General features: G+C 38.1%; 2 protein-coding genes across 2 annotated transcripts; one reads left to right on the top strand and one right to left on the bottom strand.

The window, feature by feature from the left end:
- The first annotated feature begins 1,836 nt into the window (after positions 1-1,836).
- LOC122277227 (thioredoxin H-type-like) lies at positions 1,837-16,319 on the top strand. The gene is made up of 5 exons (XM_043087154.1): positions 1,837-2,047; positions 2,835-2,903; positions 5,714-5,836; positions 15,467-15,589; positions 15,895-16,319. Exons 2-5 carry the CDS (start codon positions 2,883-2,885, stop codon positions 16,045-16,047), a joined length of 420 nt encoding a protein of 139 aa, XP_042943088.1. The 5' UTR covers positions 1,837-2,047; positions 2,835-2,882; the 3' UTR covers positions 16,048-16,319.
- Positions 16,320-18,228: 1,909 nt separating this feature from the next.
- LOC122275893 (receptor-like protein kinase FERONIA) lies at positions 18,229-21,980 on the bottom strand. Its single transcript, XM_043085209.1, has one exon. It carries the CDS (start codon positions 21,198-21,200, stop codon positions 18,504-18,506), a length of 2,697 nt encoding a protein of 898 aa, XP_042941143.1. The 5' UTR covers positions 21,201-21,980; the 3' UTR covers positions 18,229-18,503.
- Positions 21,981-23,310: the final 1,330 nt, after the last annotated feature.

The raw sequence follows: 23,310 nt of genomic DNA, 5'->3' as shown, positions 1-23,310 counted from the left end.
ATCTACGGCAAAGGAACTCTGGAAAAAATTTGAAGAGTTGTATCAGACGAAGGGCGTCTCAAATCGTGTATACCTGAAGGAGCAGTTTCATACACTGCGAATGAGTGAAGGTACAACTATTTCAGATCATTTCAGTGTTCTCAATGGCATTGTCGCTGAGCTAGAAGCTATTGGAGTTAAAATTGATGATGAAGATCAAGCCTTGAGACTCATCTGGTCTCTTCCATCTTCCTATGAACACATGAAACCTATTTTGATACATGGGAAGGAGAAAATAATCTTTTCAGAGGTTACCAGTAAAATCTTTTCTGAAGAGAGAAGACTAAGTAGTGGAAGTAATATTCCACTTGAGAACTTAGCGATGGTAGTAGCTGGAAATGGGAAGATGAAGAACTCCATGAAGAAGAAAGTAGTCTGCTGGGGGTGTGGACAATCTGGGCACGTCAAGAAAAATTGTCCAAGAGTTGGAGCAGGTTCGGCAAGTGGCTCCAAGTCAGTAAATGGAGATACTGGTATTGATGCTAATATTGTGTCTCTCTCCATGGAAGATTTCGATCTTTAAAAAGAGACATATACATCCTCATGGCATGCCGCTAATTCTCAAAGTTGCTATGATAGAGGATGTGTTAATGTTAGCGGATCCACAAATTTGCACACAGGCATTGGTTTGGCATTGATGCAGGGTGTGTGGTGGAAATTCATGTCAATGGCTGATGAACTTCCAGGAGAGCCAAACGTGGAAGTTACACCATAATTTTCAGCAAGATTGTTTTTCGACATGGGCCGAAGTGAAATGCTTGGAATTGGTTTATTCTGAGTGAGTATGCTTTTATGGTGAAGCATGATAGTGGAAGCTATGAAGATCTTCATTGAGATGAAGTTTGGCTGTGGGACCAGTCAAAGCCACAAGGTGGAGATTGTTGACTTTTGTGTCTTTTTGTAATCCCACACCGGTGGGAAATAAGAAAGAAGCAAATGTTTGGGGTTATAAATAAGAGGCTTAACCTCTTAGTTTAAGTGCACCAGTTGAAAACTTATCTAGTAACTTTTGACTTTAGTTAAATTTCTCTATTAACCTTTTGTAAAAGGGGAAGAGGTGTAAAGTTAAAGTTTTACTAGTGAGGTAGCTTTGTAGGTGTGGTGAGGAGAAAAATTGTATGATTGTAACAATTTTTCACATAGTGAATTTTCTTCCCTGGGTCTGGTGGTTTTTCTTCTGTTTTGGAGTTTCCACGTAAATTTCTTGTGTTGTTATTATTTCTCTATTTTTCTTGTTATTCCTGCAAAGGATAGATCCTAGGGGGGTGAATTTGGAGGTCCAAATTTCCAACAAAACAGACATGCCAGGGAGAGGAAGCTTTCATCGTCGACTCCATTGCTTTCAAGAGTGAACCTAAATAGACAAAAGCTTCTCGATAGCAAAAGAAATTGCTGCTTTAATTTCAAAAGAAGTTAAAGGAATCTCACAGTCGCCCCTATGGACTGGTGCGATGGAGGGAGGCTTTGAGAGTTTGTGTGAGAAAGAGTGTGGGAGAGAGGCGAAGAAGACAGTTTGGTGGATATCTCGTCCGAGAAGGTGCCTTCAAACAGTAGCCATATCGAGAGGAACAACCCGAAAGAGAGGAGGCCATACCGGGAGGCTACTATTGACGTGAAGGAAAGGGTCCTTCTGAAATAGAAAAATGTGTTTGAATTTCAAATACTGTGCTAAAAGTAGAAGACAAATAAAATCAAAATAAAGCCACGTGGAGGCTTGGTAGTAGAATGGTAGTATAGAAAAAGTAAGGCTATCATCTTCCAAATTTCTACCTGCACGACAAAAAGCCAGATAACAGCCAATTCCTTGAAATACCCTTATCAAATATATAAACAGAGAAGACCCTCGAAATACTTACGATTTCTCAAATTAGAAACAGTCGTTTACTTCCTCTAGCTTTCTAGGTCAATCTCAGGTTCTAGGATTTTGATTCGCATAATAAAGTCAATCCAAATACCTCATTTTGTAATGGTGGATTGATTGGCGCTTCAAATCGATCTCAATCTGAAGGTAAAATGGCTTTTCTTCTGTTACGCACATTTGTATATTCTTTTCCTTGCTTTTCATATTTTAGATTTGCATATTTTGGCTGTTTTCTTGGTCATCAGTTTCTTTTTCTTTTTCGTTTAATATGAAGGTTTTCTTGTAGGGACTATGATAAATTAGATTTTGTTCTTCTTCATGGTCCACCGATGTACATGATTTTCTGTTTGACGTTTGTTGCAAATTATAGCCCACCTTGTTTTTCAGATACTTAGGAGAGAAGAAATTTTGATGTTTCTATGTTTTTATTTCACGATACAAATGCATGGCTCTAGTGTCGGTATACAATCCCTGCATTACAATTTTTATCTGGTGAAATTGGTCCCTACACTAGAATACCCACTCTTTTTTTTTGATAAGTAAATAAATTTTATTGATCCACGTAAATAGGCAAAGCCCTAATACACAGGGAGTATACAAGCAAGAGCCTAATTACAATCTAAGAGCTACGGATAGTAGACTCGTTCCAGTCAAAACTATAGTAGATGCCCAAAGGAGAAGGGTGTGAAAGAAAAAAGCTCGAAAAGCATCCGGAGAGCGTTCCTTATTCTTTTGTTTTGTTTTGTTTTTTTTTTTTTTGGGGGGGGGGGGGGGGGGGGGTGGGGGTGGATTAGCGGCATGTAATGTAATTGTTTTCAATTTACTTTTCACAGACATCAATTTTAAGTTCATGGATTTTCTTTGACTTCGATTAGCTTTTTGGCATGCCGTATGCATATTCTCTTGTTAAATTAATGGATTGTTTAACTTTCAGGTGCTGCTGGACTTCTTCCATTTAAGTTTAGCAGTTTTGATTTTTAACATGGGACTTTGCTTCGGTAAGGTATGTGTTTTTGAAAGCTCCTGTCAAGTTATTCTACAAAATTTCATGCAAGAAAAAAGAAACAAAGAAAGAGGAAAGGGAAAGCGGAAGAAGGAAGATCTTCTCCAATATTTTGTCTTCTTATAGTATAAATTATTTTGATGTCAGATTAATTGTTTTCTTGTCTTTCCTTTTTTTCCCTTGATTCGGACCTGCTTTTCTTTTGTTAAGTAAATTTAGAATGTGGGAGCCGTAAAATATTGAATTAGTTCATGAAAAGATGTCATCCTGACATCCTTGGTAAAGCAAAATATTGTTTATGGAGTCATCTAGCAGAACTGGATTTGTCTCACTGATTTGCACAGTTGTCAACTTCAAATTATGCCGAGTTGTGTCCATGTGGGTTTTGCATAAGCTCTTTCCTATTATTGTTTTAGTTTAGATGAAGTTTTCAAGTGTAAGGTTTTGAGAATTGGTAGATCCTCTTTGGGGTGAGTTGCACTGCTGACTTTGTGTTCTGTCGGCTGCATTTAGATGAAGCTTTCATGTATTAATCCTCAGGGTGCCTATTTAAACACAACATGGAACCTCACTATGGCAGGGCCCTTCAAACCCTCCCATGAGGAGTAAACATCTTAGTAGGATTGGGACAACCCTCCCATGCTAATGAATTACTTAGAGAAACCTTATACAATCCCAACAATTTCCCATCAACAAGAAAATCAACTTAGTGAATATTGTTAGAAAAATCCTGAGCGCGCTTTACTATGCCAATTGAATCTGTAAGGGAAATCTACCCAAAAACTAATAATACCTCTTGTAGTATCAAAGTCTTAGCTTGAGACTGATGCAGCCAGATGGTCAAACTTCCTAAAAGAACCAGTTAGCAGGGGTAGTTATGCCAGGTTTAGTAATCAGTCCATGTTTTTGGAACTTGAAATGTAATTAATCTGGATAACTACCCTTATCAGAGTCTCAATTTCATATCCATGAACTGGGGTGGGTGTTTTAGCGGGGTAGATTATAACGTCCCACTAAATCCCACATTGTATGTGAGAAGTGTGATCGATATGAATGAGTAGGATAAAATGCATGAGTACCAAGTTTATTGATTCTTTTCTAAATGGAATTGAGATTTTTAATGATGCCAAAAAGTTCCCATTATAGCATTGATTACTCCTTTTTGAGTATAAAACCAGATGCAACTTGTGCTTTCTTTGGGTCGTTACACTAGGAGCACTAAATATAAGTTACGCTTATATTCGTCATGTGTTCAAATGAAAATCTGAGAAGAGAGAATATTTTGGCTGCGAAATTGTTCCGTTGCTGGGATTCTTCACTTATCAGCTACTAGGCTTTATTTGCAGTCTCACAGAAGCATCTAATTATTGCAGCATTTTTCTAGCTGCATCAGAACTTTTGAACTTACTTTTGTGAAGCTTAGACCAAACAAACAACTTTTTAAGAAGACTGCAATATGAAAGATTTCAAAACAAAAATTGTAACTTGGATCAATTTGTACATTTTCTGGATTTTTTTTGGTAAGTAACATTTGATGGACGTATCAAAAAAGTAACATTTGATGGATTATTTTTTTTGATAAGTAACATTTGAGAAGTTGGTTAATGGACATTTAAATATATCTGTGAGATAGCAAGCTATTATATTTAGGGCTGCAAAAGAATCGAATCGAGTCGAATTCGAACAAGGGGTCAAGAGCTCGTTTAGCATATATATCCGCTCGAGCTCGACTCGAGCTCAAAAAATATTGAAAATTTCTGATCGAGCTCGACTCGTTTAACATAAATGATGATTGAACTCGACTTGAACTCGAGCACAAAAAATATATGAGTTGATACGAGCTCGGTATACATTTGATCCACAATTTTTTTTGTTTTTTTGGTTGGCTGAAGCACAAATGAGATTATTATTTTTTTGATAAATAAATGAGATTATTTCTCTTAATCAAATTCAACTTGATATGAGCCATATACACGTACTAAAATATAAGCCTATCAAATAACAATGTAACATTAATTCATTGTCACTTTCCAATACATATGGCATCAAGAATGCCTAATACATTAAAGTCTTTAAAAAATTACATAATAAAGCTATTAATTTAATATTAAAGTATTCAATTATCTTTGATATAATTTTAAATATGGCCAAATAATCAAAATAGGATTAGTTTAGAAAGTGTCGCAATCAATTAGAGTTTCTTTTTATAAATATTTTATATTTGACTCAATAATTCTTTTATGAACTTAATACATTATTATTGTAAAATAATAAAACATGTTCCTTATACATAAACTTAGAATAACAACATATATTACTTATACAAAGTATCAAAAATAATATATATAGCGTATAAAATATATATAATAAAAGAATATATGTAAGTATATATATAAAATATATATAAATATTACGAGTATTGTGACGAGTTCAAAACGAGTCGAATCGAGTTTATACGAATATTATTCTCGAACCTAAACTAAATCGAGTCGAGATTATACGAGTTTTACTCGTTTAATATTTGAACCAATATTAGTGTTCACGAACAACTCATTTATTAAATGAACCGAGTCCGAGTCGAGTTTATACGAGTCAATCTCGAATTGTTCACGAGTGGCTCTGTTCGTTTGCAGCCCTAATTATATTTATCTACTGTATGGAATAAACATTGTTTACGTAAATAGTTCTGGTGATAATTATGATCCTTCAGACCCTCATAGTGATTAGTGTCTATTGTATATATTTACTATGTTCTTCATTCTTACCTAAGTCATTATACGTGGAAGTTATGATGTTGATGATGCATGCAGTCTCAAACTGATGAAGATGATTCTGTGAGGAGTGTCGAGTTTGCTGGTGGGAATGTGCACCTCATCACCACCACAGAATCTTGGGATCAAAAGTTGGCAGAAGCAAGTAGGGACGGAAAGATTGTAAGTATCCATCATTTTTTTTTTTTTTTTATATAGGTAAAGCATCCATCAGTTCTTTTTGTGGCAGGAAGAGTGAACCACATGGAATGATATATGGAGCTTCATTGTCTTTTATGTCATCTCTCTTTGCAGAACTGATTTAAATATTTCCCCATGAGTTACGCATTACTATCTTCGTGAATTTGGTGATGATTACAGATTCTATGTCTGGAATCAAGCAATTGGACATAGGTATCATCTCTAGAATGTTCAGTCTATTGCTTCGATCTTGATGAGAAGGAGTAATGGATATTGGCTACTGAGTGTTGCATAACACTTGTGATTTTCAGTGTAGAGGCCTACCAGTTTAATCCTCACGTTAGACATGGAAGTTCCATAGGATGTCTCTCTGTCAAATAGAATGAAGCTCTTGTCGTGTTTAATTAACAAAAAGTCTTTAAATAATCTTAGTTAGGATACCCTGCCAGTGATTTTTTTTTTTGATAAGTAAGAGATAAATTTTATTGATGTGAATGAAATAGGCATAGGCCATGTACACAGGAGGTATACAAAAAAACACCCAAATACATTCTAATTGCAATGAATTAAAGACAAGAAATCATGAATATTGTCCCCATTTAGTACAATAGCGGAAAACAAAAACAGTAAAGTATGAAGAAAGAAATTCTTCAGCTCCTCCATTGTATGTTACTTATCTTCAAAGCAACACTCATTTCTTTCCGACCAAATACACCACATAATACACAACGGGATCATCTTCCACACCGCTGCCACTTGATGAAAACCTTGCATCTTCCTCCAACACCCCAACAAATCCACCACTTTCAAAAGCATAACCCAAGCAACATCAATCCTTTGAAAGATCTCATCCCACAGCCTCCTTGCTACCTCACAATGAAGTAGAAGATGATCCATAGATTCTCTATTCTTCTTGCACATATAACACAAATCCATCACTACACATCCCCTCTTCCTCAAATTATCCGTGGTCAAGATCTTCCCAAGGGCGGCATTCCATACAAAAAATGCCACTTTGGAGGACAAATGAGACCTCCTATATTCTTCCGAAGGAAGAGAGAATGATCTTGTTGACAAAATTTTATAGTACGCCTTAACAGTACATTTCTTATGATTATTAGACCGCCACTTCAATCTATCCCTCTAGGCTATAGGAGTCCCCTTGGAGTATAGCAGGCTGAAAAAATCTGATACAATAGGTAGTTCCCAATTGTGGAAATCCCTATTAAAAAGAATATTCCGCTGATGAGAGCCATGAGAAAAGAGTCGCATACCTGCCACTAAAGCATCTCTATTCGCTGCAATCTGATAAAGAGCTAGAAACGCCCTTTCCAATGTGTGATCCCCACACCACACATCTCACCAAAAGCTGATACGATTGCCCTCACCGAGTACAAAACAAATCTGATTCTCAAAACTGGCCACCCCCTCCTTATAAACTTCCATAACCCCACACCACACCATATCCCCCTCTCACTTCGTTGGAGCACCAACCACCCAAGCAGCTCCATATCTAACATCAATAATTGCCTTCCACAATGATCCCCCCTCCAAAGATATTTCCACAACCATTTCCCCAATAACGTTTATGAAAAGTTTTCAAATCACACACTCCCAACCCCCCATACACAACTAGAGAACAGACTGTCTTCCAATTAACCAGGTGGAACTTCTTCTCCTCCCCCATAACCCCCCATAAGAACGCCCTAAAGAGTTTCTTGATCCTGTTCACCACCCCTACAGGCATAGGAAATAGAGATAAAAAAAAATATGTAGGAAGGCTGGTAAGAGTGCTCTTAATTAGGGTGAGACAACCCCCTTTTGATAAATACATTCGTTTCTAACCAACCAACTTTTTCTCTATATTCTCTACCACCCCATTCCATATAGCTCTAGCCTTAAAAGTTTCTCCCAATGGATGACCCAAATATTTTATTGGCAAAGAGGACACCTTACAATCCAAGATGCTTGCTAAGCTACGAATATTTGAGACCGCTCCCACTGGAACCATCTCGGACTTACCAAAATTCATCTTGAGCCCCGACACTGCTTCGAAGCAAAGTAACTGTACTCGTAGAGTTTGAATCTGTCTAGTGTCCACATTACAAAAAAGTAAAGTACCATCTGCAAATAAAAGATGTGAGATGATAATAGAGTCACCAGTGCCATTGCCCACCTTATAACCAGATAAAAGACCACCATCCACAACAGCCTGAACCATCCGACTAAGAACCTCCATGACTATAACAAACAACATATGAGATAATGGATTGCCTTGTTGCAAACCCTGAGAACTATTAAAAAAATCAGCAGGTGTACCATTGACTAGAACTGAAAATCTACTAGTAGAAATGCATCTAGGAAATCCACCTATCACCAAATCCACACCTCCCAAGCAGGTATAATAGGAATTCCCAATTCACATGATCATAGGCCTTCTCTATGTCAAGCTTACAAAGAATGCCTGGACCTCCCTCCCTCAACCTGTAATCCAAGCACTCATTTGCAATAAGCACCGAGTCAAAAATTTGTCTTCCACTAATAAAAGCTTTTTGAGGCTCGGAGATAATCTGTTCCATCATAGGGCTTAACCGATTGGCAAGAACCATCGAGATAATCTTGTATACACCACTAAATAGGCTTATAGGACGAAAATCCTCAATAATCAAAGCCCATTGTTTCTTGGAGATAAGAGCAATAAACGTCTCATTAAGAGATCTTTCAAACTTTTGAAAAGAGTGAAATTCACTAAAGACCTGCATGACATCACCCTTTACTCTGTCCCAACAAGTTTGAAAGAAACCCATAGAGAAACCATCTGGGTTTGGTGCTTTATCCTTTGCCATACTAGAGATAACCTTGTAAACCTCATCTTCATCAAAAGGTCTCTCCAATACGCTCACACTTTGAGAATCAATTGCCTCAAAAGACAGGCCATCAAGCTTCGGCCTCCAACCAAACGGTTTAGAGAGAAGGGTTTCATAATAATGCACAATATGATTTTCTAATTCAAAAGGAGAAGACAACACCTCAGAACCTGAATGAAGCGTCTCGATAGTGTTACTACGCCGATGTGAATTTGTCACTTTGTGAAAGAACTTCATACACTTGTCACCCTCTTTCAACCAAAGGGCCCTAGATTTTTGATGCCATGAGGTCTCCTTTGACAAAAAAACCCTCTCCAAATTTGATCTAACTGTTCCCTTCCTCAAAAGCCCCTCCGCCGAAATATCTCCCTAGAATTCCCGTCCCTCTAACTCCTGCAATTCCTCCAAGAGGATAGTCTTTTGATTATCAATGTGGTCAAATACTTCTAGGTTCCACTTCTTCAAGTCTTGTTTCAAAGCCTTCAGCTTGCCTACAAGAATAAAACTTGGAGTACCAGAGAATTGGTACAATGTCCACCAAGCACTCACCAACTCTACAAAACCATTCACTGTAAGTCACATGTTTTCAAATCACTAGACAGCAGGAAACTATGACAGAAATAGATTCAGTACATTATCATCATTCCTTACAAAAATCCTAGCCCACAAGATAAGATTAGAATCAAGCAATTGGACATAGGCATCTGAGGCACATTGAATGCTTTGGGAGTTGCATTCAGTGATAGTCCTTCGAGATAAGACTTGCATTAAACACACTGGTCAAATGGTTCACTTTGGGAGTTGCTGATTTAGCTAATCTTCCATATTGCCACTTCTGATATCCGATTAGGTTGGTTTTGAATGTTAGCATTCAGTGTAATGTGCCTCAGATTCATGTACACATGCTCTTATATAAACTTGTTTTTTTCCTTTTCTTTTGTTTTAGATGATTTGGTTTTAAACGTTTCAACAAATTTTAGCTGTAAAAAAACTCTATATATATCGATAAGTAATAAGAAGTTTTATTAAGGCAAGTAAATAGGCATATCTCAAGTACACAAGGAGTATACAAGCGGAAACACCTAAATACAAGCTAGGAACTAGGAGCTAGGAAAAGCTAAAAGAAAATCATGTAGATTATTCCCATTCAATACAAGAACGTTCGCCCAAAGACAGAGAGCTCGAAAGAAAAATTCTCTAAATTCTCCCAACGAACGTTCTCTATCATCAAAACACTGCCCATTCCTTTCCAGCCATAGCACATCGAATATAAAGGAATCATCTTCCAAATAGCAGGAATGCGGTGACTACCCATAAATCTTTCTAACAAGCCAAGAGATCCACCACCCTCTTAGGCATCACCCAAGCAATACCTGACCTGCTGAAAATCCCATCCCAAAAAATCTTGGCCACCTCACAATGCAGAAACAAATGATCAACTGATCCACCATATTTCTTACACAAATAGCACCAGTCTAAACAGATGATACTGCGCTTTCTCAAATTATCTGTTGTCAATATCTTCCCAAGGGACACCAACCAGTAGAGAAAAGCAACTTTGCTAGGCACCTTGGATCTCCAAATACACTTCCAAGGGAATTGGTTGACCCAATGACAAGTCAGCATTTTATAATAAGAGCTGACGGTAAAAATGGAATTTCCAGCATGTTTCCACGGCAATCTGTCCTCATTTCCCTGCTCAATTTTCATATCACACAGCCGATTGAAAAAAAACTAAAACAATGGGCACTTCCCAATCATGAACATCTCTAATAATCTCACATTCCATCGAGGGATATTATTAGAAAAAATTACAGAACAGCGACTGTAGCTTCTTGTCCCTTGAAATCCTAAAGAGAGAAGGGAAAGCATTCTTAAGAGCCAAGTCCCCACACCAAAGATCATGCCAAAACCGAATCCTATCTCCCTCACCCACCTTAAACGAAACATGGTTGAGAAATTCCCCCCAGCCATTCTGAATATATTTCCACAAACCCACACTGTACAGACTTCTTACTTTGTTAGAACACCAACTCCCCCAAGCCCTCCCTTATTTGGCATCGATAATATTTTTCCATAATGCATCCCTCTCTAAATGATACCTCCAAAGCCATTTCCTGAGGAGAGCTTTGTTAAAAAGCCTCAAATTGCGAATCCCCAATCCTCCACAACCAACCAATGAACAAACTTTATCCCAACTTACTAAATTGAACTTCCTATCTTCCCCAAGACTGCCCCACAAGAAATTATGGAAGATTCTCTCGATTCTACAAGCCACCCCAACGGGCAAAGGAAGAAAGGGAAAACAAATACGTTGGAAGATTAGACAAAGTACTTTTAATCAGAGTAATTCTTCCCCCTTTGGACAAAGAAATCCTTTTCTAACCAACCAACCTCCTCTCAATTTTCTCAATTACTCCATCCCAAATCAATGAAGATTTATAAGGAGAACTCAAGGGAAGGCCTAGATATCTCACAGGGAGGGATGAGATCTTGTAGCCCAAAATGTTGGCCAAATCCATAGTATTCAAAACAGGGCCCACTGGAACTATTTTTTACTTAGATAAATTGACTCTAAGACCAGAAACAACTTCAAAACATAACAAAAGGGCTCTCAAAGATCAAAGATGATCTTGATTAGGCTCACTGAAAATTAGGGAATTATCAACAAAAAGGAGATGAGGGACCTTTAGGCTACCAAGAGAGTCCCCACCCACCAAAAAACCCTACAAAAAGCTCCCATCAACATCCGTGTCAATCATTCTACTCAAAGCATCCATGACAAGAATAAAGAGAAAAGGAGACAAGGGATCCCCTTGCCATAGAAGCATTCACCAAAATCGAAAGTTTGACCATTGAAGTGCAATGTCTGATCCATGCACACCATTTCTCTCCAAAACTGTATGTCCCAAGTAAATCCAAAAGAAACTCCCAATTAACATGATCGAAAGCATTTTCCATGTCCAGCTTAACAAGAATGCTACGGACTCCCTCTCTAGCTCTACTATCCAAACATTCATTAGCAATTAATACCGAGTCAAGGATTTATATCACCCGCGAATGCGTAATGAGATTTCAAAATAATCTTCTCCATCACCCACTCAAACAGTTGGCAGAACCTTCGAAATGATCTTGTAGACCCCGTTGACCAAATTGATAGGACAGAAATCCTTCATCTCCACAGCCTTCACCTTTTTAGGGATAAGGGCAATAAAAGTGGCATTAAAGGCTTTTCTCAAGTTTCGTGTACGCTGGAAACTCAATAAAACTTTCATAACATCCTCTCTCACAACATGCCAACAATCTTGGAAGAACACCATAGAAAACCTGTCCGGACCTAGGGCTTCGTCCCTCACCATTCCTCTAACCACATAAAGTATCTCCTCTTCATCAAATGTTCTCTCCAACCACTCTGCACAAAGCTGGTTAAGTTGCCCAAAATCCAGTCCATAAAGTTTAGGTCTCCAAGAGTATTCCTCCCGAAAAGGCTTCTCATAAAAGTTAACAATATGGCCCTTAATAGTTGTAGGATACGAAAGAATACTATCACCTGATTGAAGAACCTCAATAGCATTGTTTCTACGTTGGGAGTTGGTCATATGATGGAAAGAGTTATTGCACTTGTCGCCTTCCTTCAGCCAAAGAGCTCGTGATTTTTGCCTCCAAGGGATCTCCTCCAAGAGAGATATTTTCTAATTCAGCAACCACGTCACCCTTTCCATCCTATTCTCCTCCAAAAATACCCCCAGTACCTCTCTATCCTCCCATGATTGCAACTGATCAAAGAGAACCTTCCTCTGGTTATCCACATTCCCAAATACTTCCACATTCCATTTCTTCAAGTCTTTCTTGCAAGCTTTAAGTTTTCCGGCCAGAACAAAACTTGGAGAACCAGAAAAATGATACGACGACCACCAAATCCTCACCCCATCCACAAAACCCTCATTCTTCATCCACATATTTTTAAATTTAAAATATCGTGCCCTCTAGCAATGCCCCCACAATCCAAAAAAATGGGAAAATGATCTGAACATAATCTTGGAAGCCTTTTCTGGCATAAATCAAGAAAATGAGCCTCCCAAGAAGAGGAAACCAAGAATTTGTCAAGCCTAGACCATGACCTCCTGTTGGAACACGTAAAATCCCCTCGAATCATAGGTAAATCAATAAGATCCAGCTCAAAAATGAGATCTGAAAAATCAGCCATCACAGGAGATCACTAGGAAATCGAGTAGTGTTGAAGTCCCCTCCAAAACACCAAGGAAAATCCCAACAACCACAAAGTCCCGTCATCTCATCCCACAAAAGACTACTACTAATATCCAAATTTGGGCCATATACACCCGCAAAAGCCCACTCAAAACCATCCTCCACATTCTTGAAATGACAAGCCATAGAAAAATCCCCCACAAGTTCTTCTACCAATTCCACAGCCCTCCTATCCCACATAACTACAAAACCCAATCAACCTTTCTAAGCACAAGATATCCTTCACAAGAAATCCCCACACATTCCTTGATTTCATCAACCTTTCTAAGCACCCAATCAGAAGAAATGTTTGTCCATTCTAAGCCAGGAGGAATGGAACATAGAGGCTCAGGGTCTACATCGAACTCATCCAACCCTTCTGGCCCACGAAGGGCAATAAACAGAATCTTCAGCATCTCCAATTACCATCTGCAAGTCAGAATGATCTGACTGAAAACTGAGAACCCCAGAAACAAACTTCACAGGAGACCCACAAGCTGTTTCCAAAATTTCCACGCTACACTCCCTTTCTTCAACATCCTCCGCCTCCACATCCCTTCCAGTACCACAAAGGGACTGCTGAGATGAGTTAGAAGGAGAACCGACCCCTCTATGAGTTTTTAGGGCTGGGCAAAAATCGGAATTCGGAGTTGGAGTTGGAGTCGGAGTTGGGAGTGAAAAACAGTCGGAGTTCAGAGTTTGGAATCGGATTGATAAAAACATGAAATCACTGGATTGCAATATTAGGCACTCATTCAAAGGTCTAGGATAGTTTCTGAAAGTTTATTTTTAATGAGTTTGATCTTTCAGAATCTCTTGTAATGGGTTTTCTTGTAATGAGTTCTGCCACAATTTCGAAAGAAATCCCAAAAATGGCCGTTTCTCTCTCTCTTTTTTTTTTTTTTTTTTTCTCTTATTTGAATCTTAAGCATCTTGAAAACTCAAAGCTTCTCAAAAACTCAAAAGTTAATGGCCGTAGCGAGCTGCACAAAGGGAAGAGAAGACATCCTTGCAATCAGCCACTGCGTTTGGCCCATGAGAAGAGCCCACCAACTGAGACCCTTCAACTACTTTGACCGTCTGCAACACATCAGGAGACCAACCGTCACTTCCACTAACAGTGTTATGTGACCGGAAATCACCAGACTTAGTAACCATTTCATTCATACCTACCCTTGGGGGGGACCTTTGACCCCAACAATGCCATCCCTGACACCATGTTTCGAAGTAGACGGGGCTTTTGCCGGCTTCAGCAAAGCCGGCATGTAAGATCCTTCCCAAGGAGAGGAGACCCTTCTATGAGAAGAATCCTCATTAACATCATCCCCTTTTCTGTCCAGGGATACTTCACTACGACTGGCCCCAATTCCGTTTTTACTAGAGGAAACAGAGGATTGAATTCCGGCCATAAGCCGTATTTATTCCACGAAGCCAGCCCATCCTCTCCTTTTCCTTCCTTCTGGAATAACAATCATGCCCTTCCCTGCGCTATTACCAAGTTCAGACAATCGCACAAATATTCCATACGCATTGGAACATTGCTGAATCAACAAAACACGATTTCCCTCCCTCTTTGTCCTATAAAACCTTTCATCTCCAATATCCCTCTTACATTCATCCACCATCTCAGCCACCCAAGTCACCATCCTCCTGTTGAGGTAAAGAAACTTCTGACAGTTTCCTGCTTTTTTCAGTGATACAATAATGATTAACACCCTTACTGAAGAAGACAAATGCTTTGGCGTCCGCCCATAATCTGAACACGTTGCTCATCCAGCCAATAACCCCTCCAGACCCCAAGAAGAAGGAATGAAAAGAAAGAATAATGGAAGAACCCAGAAACGAGAATGGTAAAAAAGAGAGAAGACAGAGAGGGGTCAACAAAGTAAGAGGGAACATGGCCTTAGATTTCTGAATGGATCCCAGAGAGTGGTCCACTGCTCGACTATTATCTTGTTAATTTGGTGCTAGATTTTAGGTTGGTTTGCAGTGGACATCTACGCGTAATTCAGAGATAAATATTGGTAAGTTGGGGTGAACATATTCTATGATGTATGCGATCAGAAAGGAAGCTACCAGCTTGATGTACTGTATATCATTGACTACAAATCTTTTTTGTTTTGTTTTTTAATTTGGGCAAAAGACCGTATTAGATAATTTTGTGTTTGAATTGTTTTGGGTTAAATTATGAGGTTTTTGTTAATTGGATACTTGGATAGTTGATTGATTAGTTAGTTTTTATGGGCTACCTGCTTCTTCCTGAAATTCAAACACTTGTTCAGTTTCCCTCCCAAAGCTTGCATCTCTCTCTCTCTCTCTGATGCTGAAATTATTCTTTCATATGCTTGCACTTAATATTTAGGCTCACTTCATTTGCTGCTTTTCTGGGAAAGTTTACATTGATTTGCTTTGCGACTGTTCTTTTATGGTTCTTTCTTTTTTTTTTTTTTTTTTTTTTTTAATAATTTAAATTTGATTGAATGTATATGTTCAACAGGTAGTTGCGAACTTCAGTGCAACATGGTGTGGTCCTTGTAAGATGGTTGCGCCATTTTACCGTGAATTATCTGAGAAATACCCATCCATCATGTTCTTGTTGATCGATGTGGAAGAACTAACGGTAAGTGATGACATTTTGTTGCCGTATACTTGGAAGAATATCTCGTGCCAATTAAGATGGAGCTTCCTCTTGGTATAATAGCCTTAGTTCTGGACATAAAACGTGACAATCTAGCCTAATGCCGTAACTATACCACATGACATTTTTAAAATGCCCAACAAATCTGTTATTAAAAGATAGAAAACAAGCATCCAAGAAATAGTGGTAAGACGGTTATTTCAACTGTGTGGTAGAATGCTTTTAACTGGGTGTTTTTACGCCAATTATATTAATGGAAAATGTACCTTGCTCACTGAGTGTCGCAGGAATTTAGTGCTTCGTGGGATATCAAAGCCACTCCAACATTCTTCTTTCTCAGAGATGGTCAGCAAGTTGACAAGCTTGTAGGAGCCAACAAGCCAGAACTACAGAAGAGGATAACTGCAATTGTAGATTCAACTCCCCAACGTCAGAATTGAGTGCTTTGCTTGTTTCTTTCTAGTGAGGGACTACTTACCTGTTATTCTATACACTTTTGTTGCCAGCATGGATGCTTGTCTCTGGTTTTTTTTTTTTTTTTTTTATTATTATTTTTTATTTACTTTTTCCCGTCTACTTGGCTGCGTGTAAATAGGACTGGTAGCTTATGAGCATCGTTAATTTTGTAAATTGGTTCCTTTGGGCTGAAATTCTTGGGTTCTTTGAATCAGATGGACTCTGTTTTCCCAAAAGAATCTGATGTAGAAGAGCACTTGGTGGACCACCCCAATTTGTAAATCGCTTTCAAAGAGCTGAAACCAAAATATGTGCATGCAGTCTCTAACGGCTCTATGTTTCGAAAAGATGGAAGCCGAATGATACTTTATACGTAGTCTTCCTGGGTCAGACTCTTTGAATAGCCTGAACACCAGTCATATCTAACCTTTCCAAAACGTGGTACTTGGTCTGATCGATCATCGTTGTTTTTAGATAAAAACGGTAGGAAAATGATAGTGCTTATTTATTTATTTATTTTTAATACTATTAGTGAATTTATATATTTTTTTATTTATTTTTAATGATTAAGGATGTTTAAAAAATAATTAAAGAAAAAAAAATTCATTTTTACTGGTTAGCACATTTGATGGGCACATTAGTTAGTCATCTTAGCATTGTTCTTTCAAGTACGACTCATATTTCACTTATTTAAAATTTATGCTTATTGTGTCATATTTTAAGTGACATATAAACGATTGTAACAAGAATGACAAGATTTAATACAAAAGTGTAATTAACAACCAACGTTATGATGTTGCCAAGAGCTCTCCAAATCTTTCAATATTAAAAAATGAAAATAAAAAAATAACCACGTCATGATGTCTTTCATTTTTAGAACCATCACTTGCGATTCATGTCATCTTTCTTTTCATATTTTTCTTTTCTTGTATGTTTTTATTTTTCCTCTCTTTCTTTGCTATTTTGGGCAGTAAAGAACAAGATCCTGCTACAGAATAGATATGTAGAAAAGCTAACTAGTAGTACAGTATTCAGTATTATTTATTGATGTATCAAGTAGAGTCAGGATATAAAAGGAGAGGAGATGATCACTACAATTTCGTAGAAGTAAAACAAAAAAAATGACGATAAACTTAAAAGGTTTAGATCGAGGAGGATCATGTTGAAGGAATCCTCAAAGAAAATGAAATTGCAGGAGAGACTCGACTGCATCAATTCACGGGCCCCTCGTGTACACGATCAATGGGATGTGTACAGTGGCAAAACGAGCAATTGTGACGAAGGGAGACTAATTTTTCCATTGTGTGACATATGTATATAAAAAGTAATGATATATATAAAGTATGCAACTCAGACTCTCGCATAGGTTGTTAGCCTAAAAGACCTACCGTCGGGATGTCACTCACATAAGTCGTTTAGAAATCTCGAATTGATATCACCCGTAGTTTTTTTTTTTTTTTTTTTAATATATAGATTTGTGATATCCCCATTTTAAATTTACTTATAATTATAAGTAGATGTCAAATAATTGCAAACCACCCATGTGATATCTCTCTCCTTCGAAAAAGAAAACCAAAAACTGAGAAGCCATCGTAAATTGGGATTCATTGATACAATCACACAAATTCAGTTCTTTAAAATTAAAATTTGTATTACGTATCTCAATTATGCCCAATTACGAAATAAAATGATATTTTATATATAATCAGAAAGCTCAAAGAGTCAGAAAGGGGTTTGGAGTTTGGACACAAACCAAGCCAGCTTCCACAGAGTCTCACGAAAAGAAAGTCGTCGTTGAGGGGTGGATCCAAAAGTCAGAAACATCCATTCCCACTCCCCACGTCTTTCCTTTCCATTCAAAATTGTTCTTTACACCAATCTGTCTTTGTGAAACTTAATAAGGAAAACACGTCAATGTCGCTGTCATGCACTCTATACTGCAATCCGCGTTTTAACAGCTAGCATTTCTCTTATAAATAAAGATGGACCCCATCCACATGGAGTAACCACAACTAATACCAACTCGCACTATCACCATCACACGAATATGTCTTCTTGTATTATATTTTACAAGACGAATTATCAATGCAATTTCTCATCCATGAGAGAGAGGGAGAGAACACGGACCAGTACAAACATATTTAAGCCCGCATAAGAAGATGGAATTGGAGGCCAGAACTAAGGCTAATTATATTATCAGTGCAATTACATAGCATTATTTTTACACTCGATCAAAAGATACTTAGTACAAACATATTGGGAACTAACTTGATCAAAACATATTCTTCGCCCCCCAAAAGGAAAAAAAAAAAAAAAAATCAACTGCATGTAAACGAATAAAGATCAAAAGAAGAGACAAATATGACCTGCATGCTACGATTGACAGAAGAAAACATACCGGTTGTGTCAAAGTTTGCAATGTAATCAATCCTTTGTGATTTCAACGTCCTTTTGGGTTCATGATCTGCGAGAACACAGCACTTGGTGTCAACCCATCCGAGTCTTCACTGGCCACACTTCGACCGCCTATGCTCATACTTATTCCACTGCTCCTCGAGTCGGTGGCATTAACATCAAAACCTGGGGATGCATCAGGATCTCTCTTCCCTTTAAAGGGTACGAATGGCTCCTCCTCCTCGATATCCATTCCACCCATGCCTTGGCCACTCTCCTCCGCACTCTCCTGTAGCTGCAAAGCAAACTCTAGGTTCCACAACACATCACCCATCGATGGCCTTTCAATGCCCTGATCAGACACACACTTCATTGCAGTCTCGGCAAACTTCTTGAAGCATTCAGAAGAAATCTTCCCCTTCAGATAAGGATCCATGATCTGATCAAGAATGCCTTTCTTGTGGCAATGAGCTGCCCACTCTGCCAAGCTCACTTGCTCCTTTGGAAGTGTTGGGTTCAATGCTGGGCGAGCACACAAGATCTCAAAAAGAACAACTCCAAATGAGTAAACATCAGATTTTTCGGTCAGTTGCTGCCTCCTGAAGTACTCAGGATCCAAATACCCAAAACTACCTTTAACAACAGTGCTGACATGCGTGTTATCCAATGTGGGACCTGTTTTAGATAACCCAAAATCAGAAACCTTTGCAACCCACTTCTCATCCAAAAGGATGTTCGTTGTCTTAACATCTCGGTGGATAATAGTGTGCTTGGCACCAGTGTGGAGATAGTGTAAGCCACGAGCAGCTCCAATGCAGATCTCAAGCCTTTGCTTCCAGGGCAGTGGAGGTTTTTGGCTCTTGTAAAGATGCTCACGCAGCGTTCCATAAGCCATGTAATCATAAACAAGAATCATTTCACAGTTTTCTTCACAATAGCCAATCAACGAGACAAGGTGGCGATGACGAAGTTTTGAAAGCATTTCAATTTCAGTCTGGAACTCATGTACTCCTTGCTCGGAGAGTGGGTTTCCACGCTTGATTGCCACTTTGGTTGTTCCACCATCAACTTCTCCCTTGTAAACTTTACCAAAACCTCCAACCCCAAGGAGTAGAGCCTCGTCGAAATTCTTGGTGGCTGACTTGATCTCGGCAAATGAGAAGTGGCGGCAAAGGTTTGAAGGAAGTGATGAGGCATAACTTCCTGTAGTGTTTGTCTTGGCAGAACCAGCAGAATGTGAATTACCGTATAGAGAAAGTGGAAGCCACCCTGAAGGACCCTCACTTGCACTTGACTCCTTCCCATGCTTACGGCGACGGGAAGCAGCAATAAGAAAGAAGCCAACAACAAGGGCTAAGGCAATTCCACCACTAACGACCCCAATGATAATCACTTTCTGATTCTTTGTTTTACCATTACCAGATGATGGTCTAGCTTTTGGTGGGTCAATCACATCCTGTCTAGGAAGAGGAGTAGGATTAGGCCCTGCAAGATTACCCTTTGAATCATTAACTTTGAATATTTCTATTCCATTCAGGATTGCATCATAATAGTTGGGCTGGGCAGACACATCTGGATGTAGATCAAGCCACAAATCCTGCTGTGGGCTTCCACTTGGAACAAGAACCACATAATCCTTGTACACTGGAACATCATCTTGCTGACCTGCCCATGTAACAACATCCGCCCCATTCATAGCAGTTTGATTGTAAAGGAAGATATCAAACACTCTTTGATTGATCTTGGTTATATTTGGTGCAATCTCGCAGAAATGAAGCCGAACTAGGTAAGTGAATCCCGAGTCGACTGAGAAAATCCAAGTCAAATTGTAATTAAGATTGATCTGAGGATTTGGCCCCATCGATCTTGCAGTGCTATAAACATTAACTGGTGCAACATAAGTAGGCATATCAGTCGGATACGCAATGGTCGTGTTTGGATCAGCAGCCAATGTAACCCCGAGCGCAGCCCCATAGAGGTATGGCGAGTCGTCATACCAAGATCTATAAAGACCTGTATCCTTGGATGGTGAGATATCATTTCCACCCACATTCAAGCGATAAACATTCTCAAGAGCGGTGCTATTGACGATCTCAAAAGAGGCAGACTGGCCCACAATCATGAGACTTCCATCAGTGGAACCATAAATGTCAGGCATTGATACAATCTCAATCCCATTCACGAATGCGAAGGCCTTCGGAGCTTTGGGAGACGGGACGAAAGTTATATCCAATTTGTCACCATCAACATTTATCGAGTACTCCTTCACAATAAATGCAAAATTCAAAGCTTCCGTTGTCTGTGAAGCACTGAAGTTGTTGAGCAGAGTATACGACCCTGCCGTCACTGAGAAGATGGAATTGGAGGCATTTAAGCCCGCATAAGAAGCAGGGTAGAAGTAAAGCCGTACAAATTTACGACCGGAGATAACAGGAATACTATATGTAAAACTGGAGTAGAAGATCCTAGCAGTCATGTAAGGGACTTGAGGGACCGAAGGGTCCTGAGTAGCAGCTTGGGAGGCGGTGGAGTTCCCACCCGCCATTAGATACTTGGACTTAATATCTGGGGTCCACTTCTGGCCATCGGTATCGGTGGTTTCAGAGGTTGCTCCACAATCTAGGAAGATTTTCTCCGGCGGAACAAAATCTTGGGCCAGAATAAAATGGATCGATGTGAAGGCCAAATAAAGAAGGATAATGGGTATAGCAGACACAACAGCGAATTTATTAGTGTTCGTCATCTCAAAACTAGAAGTTTTCACAGTTTGGCTACAGTTTTAGAAGCCCAAAGAAACCGCACAGCTCGAAAAGAAAAAGATCTGGGTTGCTTAACACCCAAACCAGATCGAAACTACTAAAAAGATCGAGGCATAAGAAAACAAGATTTTGCAACAAACATACTAAAATTACAGATCCGAATACCCCGACTAGCTAAAAAGGATATTGACTCAGCAAAGAAATCAGTCAGAGCGAAGAAACCGCACAGCTCCAAAAGAAAAGGATCTGGGTTGCTTAAAACCCAAATCAGATCGGAACTACTAAAAGGATCGACGCATACGAAAACAAGACCTCTAGCAACAAAACATACTAAAATTACAGATCCGAACAGCCAACTGGATAGAAAGGATGAGAGATTAAGAAGATGAAACCTCTAGCATAGATTGGATGAAAACCTGAGATAGCAGACAGCACAGGACCGAGAGCAGCAAAAGATAGAAACGAACATATTTCAGGCACCAATAACAGACTGGGGGATGAAAAACGTTACCTTTTTTAGAGTAGTAGCTCAAGACACAGGCTCTACAGGGAAATAGGATGTGAAAGCTTTGGAAATCGGTAGCAATGGCGAAATAGGTGGAAATGAAGAGCCGGGGAGCTGAAATAAATAAAGGAAGAAGACGTTTTTATTTATTTATGTTTTTGGTAGACTTTACTTGTTTGAAGCTGGTATGTTTAGTTTAGTTATTTATTAGTTGAATGGAGTGTACCCTTAAAGAGGGAGTGTAGCCGAGTTGCCTGCTGCCATCAATACCAACTTTGTGATCGATGACAGATCAGATAAAGAAGATGACAGATGGGAAACGCGTCCAAACCAGATATCGGTTACGCGTTGAATTCTGATATCCGTAGATTCCTTAAGATTTCCATACATACTCGCAGTCGCCCCTTTCGTATTATTTATTTATTTAATTTCATAAATTAACATAACATCCATACATCATCCAACTTCTATCTTTTAATAAACATATGTTTTCGTTCAAAATTTTTTTTCTGTTTTTATTTTTAACTCTTCATGAAGCTATCACTTTCGTTATTTCTTTTTAAAAAAAATTATTTAAAAACAAATTATTTTATTTTCAAACTAGTCGATGTATAATGTATATTATTCAAATCGCATGGTTTGAACTTAAAAATAAAATGAGATAGTTTTAAATAAAATATTATTTTTTAATATTATTATTATTTTAAAATTTAAAAAAATTAAATTGAAGAATTTGAAAATTTTAGATTATTTATTATATTTTATGTAAAAATTTTAAAAAAATTATAATAATAAAATGAGATAAGTTGAAAAGCTTTAAAATCTAAACGAAACTTTAACGTGATTAACCAATCTCAAAATCAAATTAACCATTTAATTACTAAGTAATTAGTATTAATAATATTCTAGTTATGTGGACGAAGAAGAATATCTATGACGTACGCGGTAGATTTATGTTCAGGGATTGCTGGGAGGGATCGGCTACATTATTCTTCATTACATTTACTTGTACTCATACATTTACTTGTACTCACTCATCACATCGTTCATGATGATTATCTATATATCCTGGCATGGCCATCCAAGGGGAATTGGTGTAGAATTTTCCAGAAAATTATTTCTGCAAATTCTTGGGCCGGGTTGAGAATTTTCTACTCATGTACGTACCATTTGCCTGACCAAAACCTTGATATTGGCTTTATATATATATATATATATATATATATACACAAACTAATATTTTATATAATCGTGAAATGTGTAAGTATCGTATAGTTATTTTAAAAAAGAGTAAGATTTATTATTAAAAAATTAATTTCTTTTCATATAGGTTCCATATTTATTCACTTTTTTAAAATGATTGTATGGTACTTGTACACTCACGACTACCACTATCATTTTCCATATAAATATATATGTACTAGGAAACGGCTCTAAATGCGTTAGTCCAAGGGTGCACCTGATATAATGATTTAAATTTAAAAAAAAAAAAGTGAAAAAGTCAATAACTTATTTGATTGGAAAAAGAAAATACAAGGTTAAAGAAAAACAAAAAATAAAGATATAAAAAATCTAAATTTCAACAAAGT

Source organism: Carya illinoinensis, chromosome 9 (assembly GCF_018687715.1).
Source record: "Carya illinoinensis cultivar Pawnee chromosome 9, C.illinoinensisPawnee_v1, whole genome shotgun sequence".
Taxonomy (NCBI): Eukaryota; Viridiplantae; Streptophyta; class Magnoliopsida; order Fagales; family Juglandaceae; genus Carya; species Carya illinoinensis.
The sequence above is the reverse complement of the archived record's forward strand: the minus strand, read 5'-3'. Positions and strand labels throughout refer to the sequence as shown.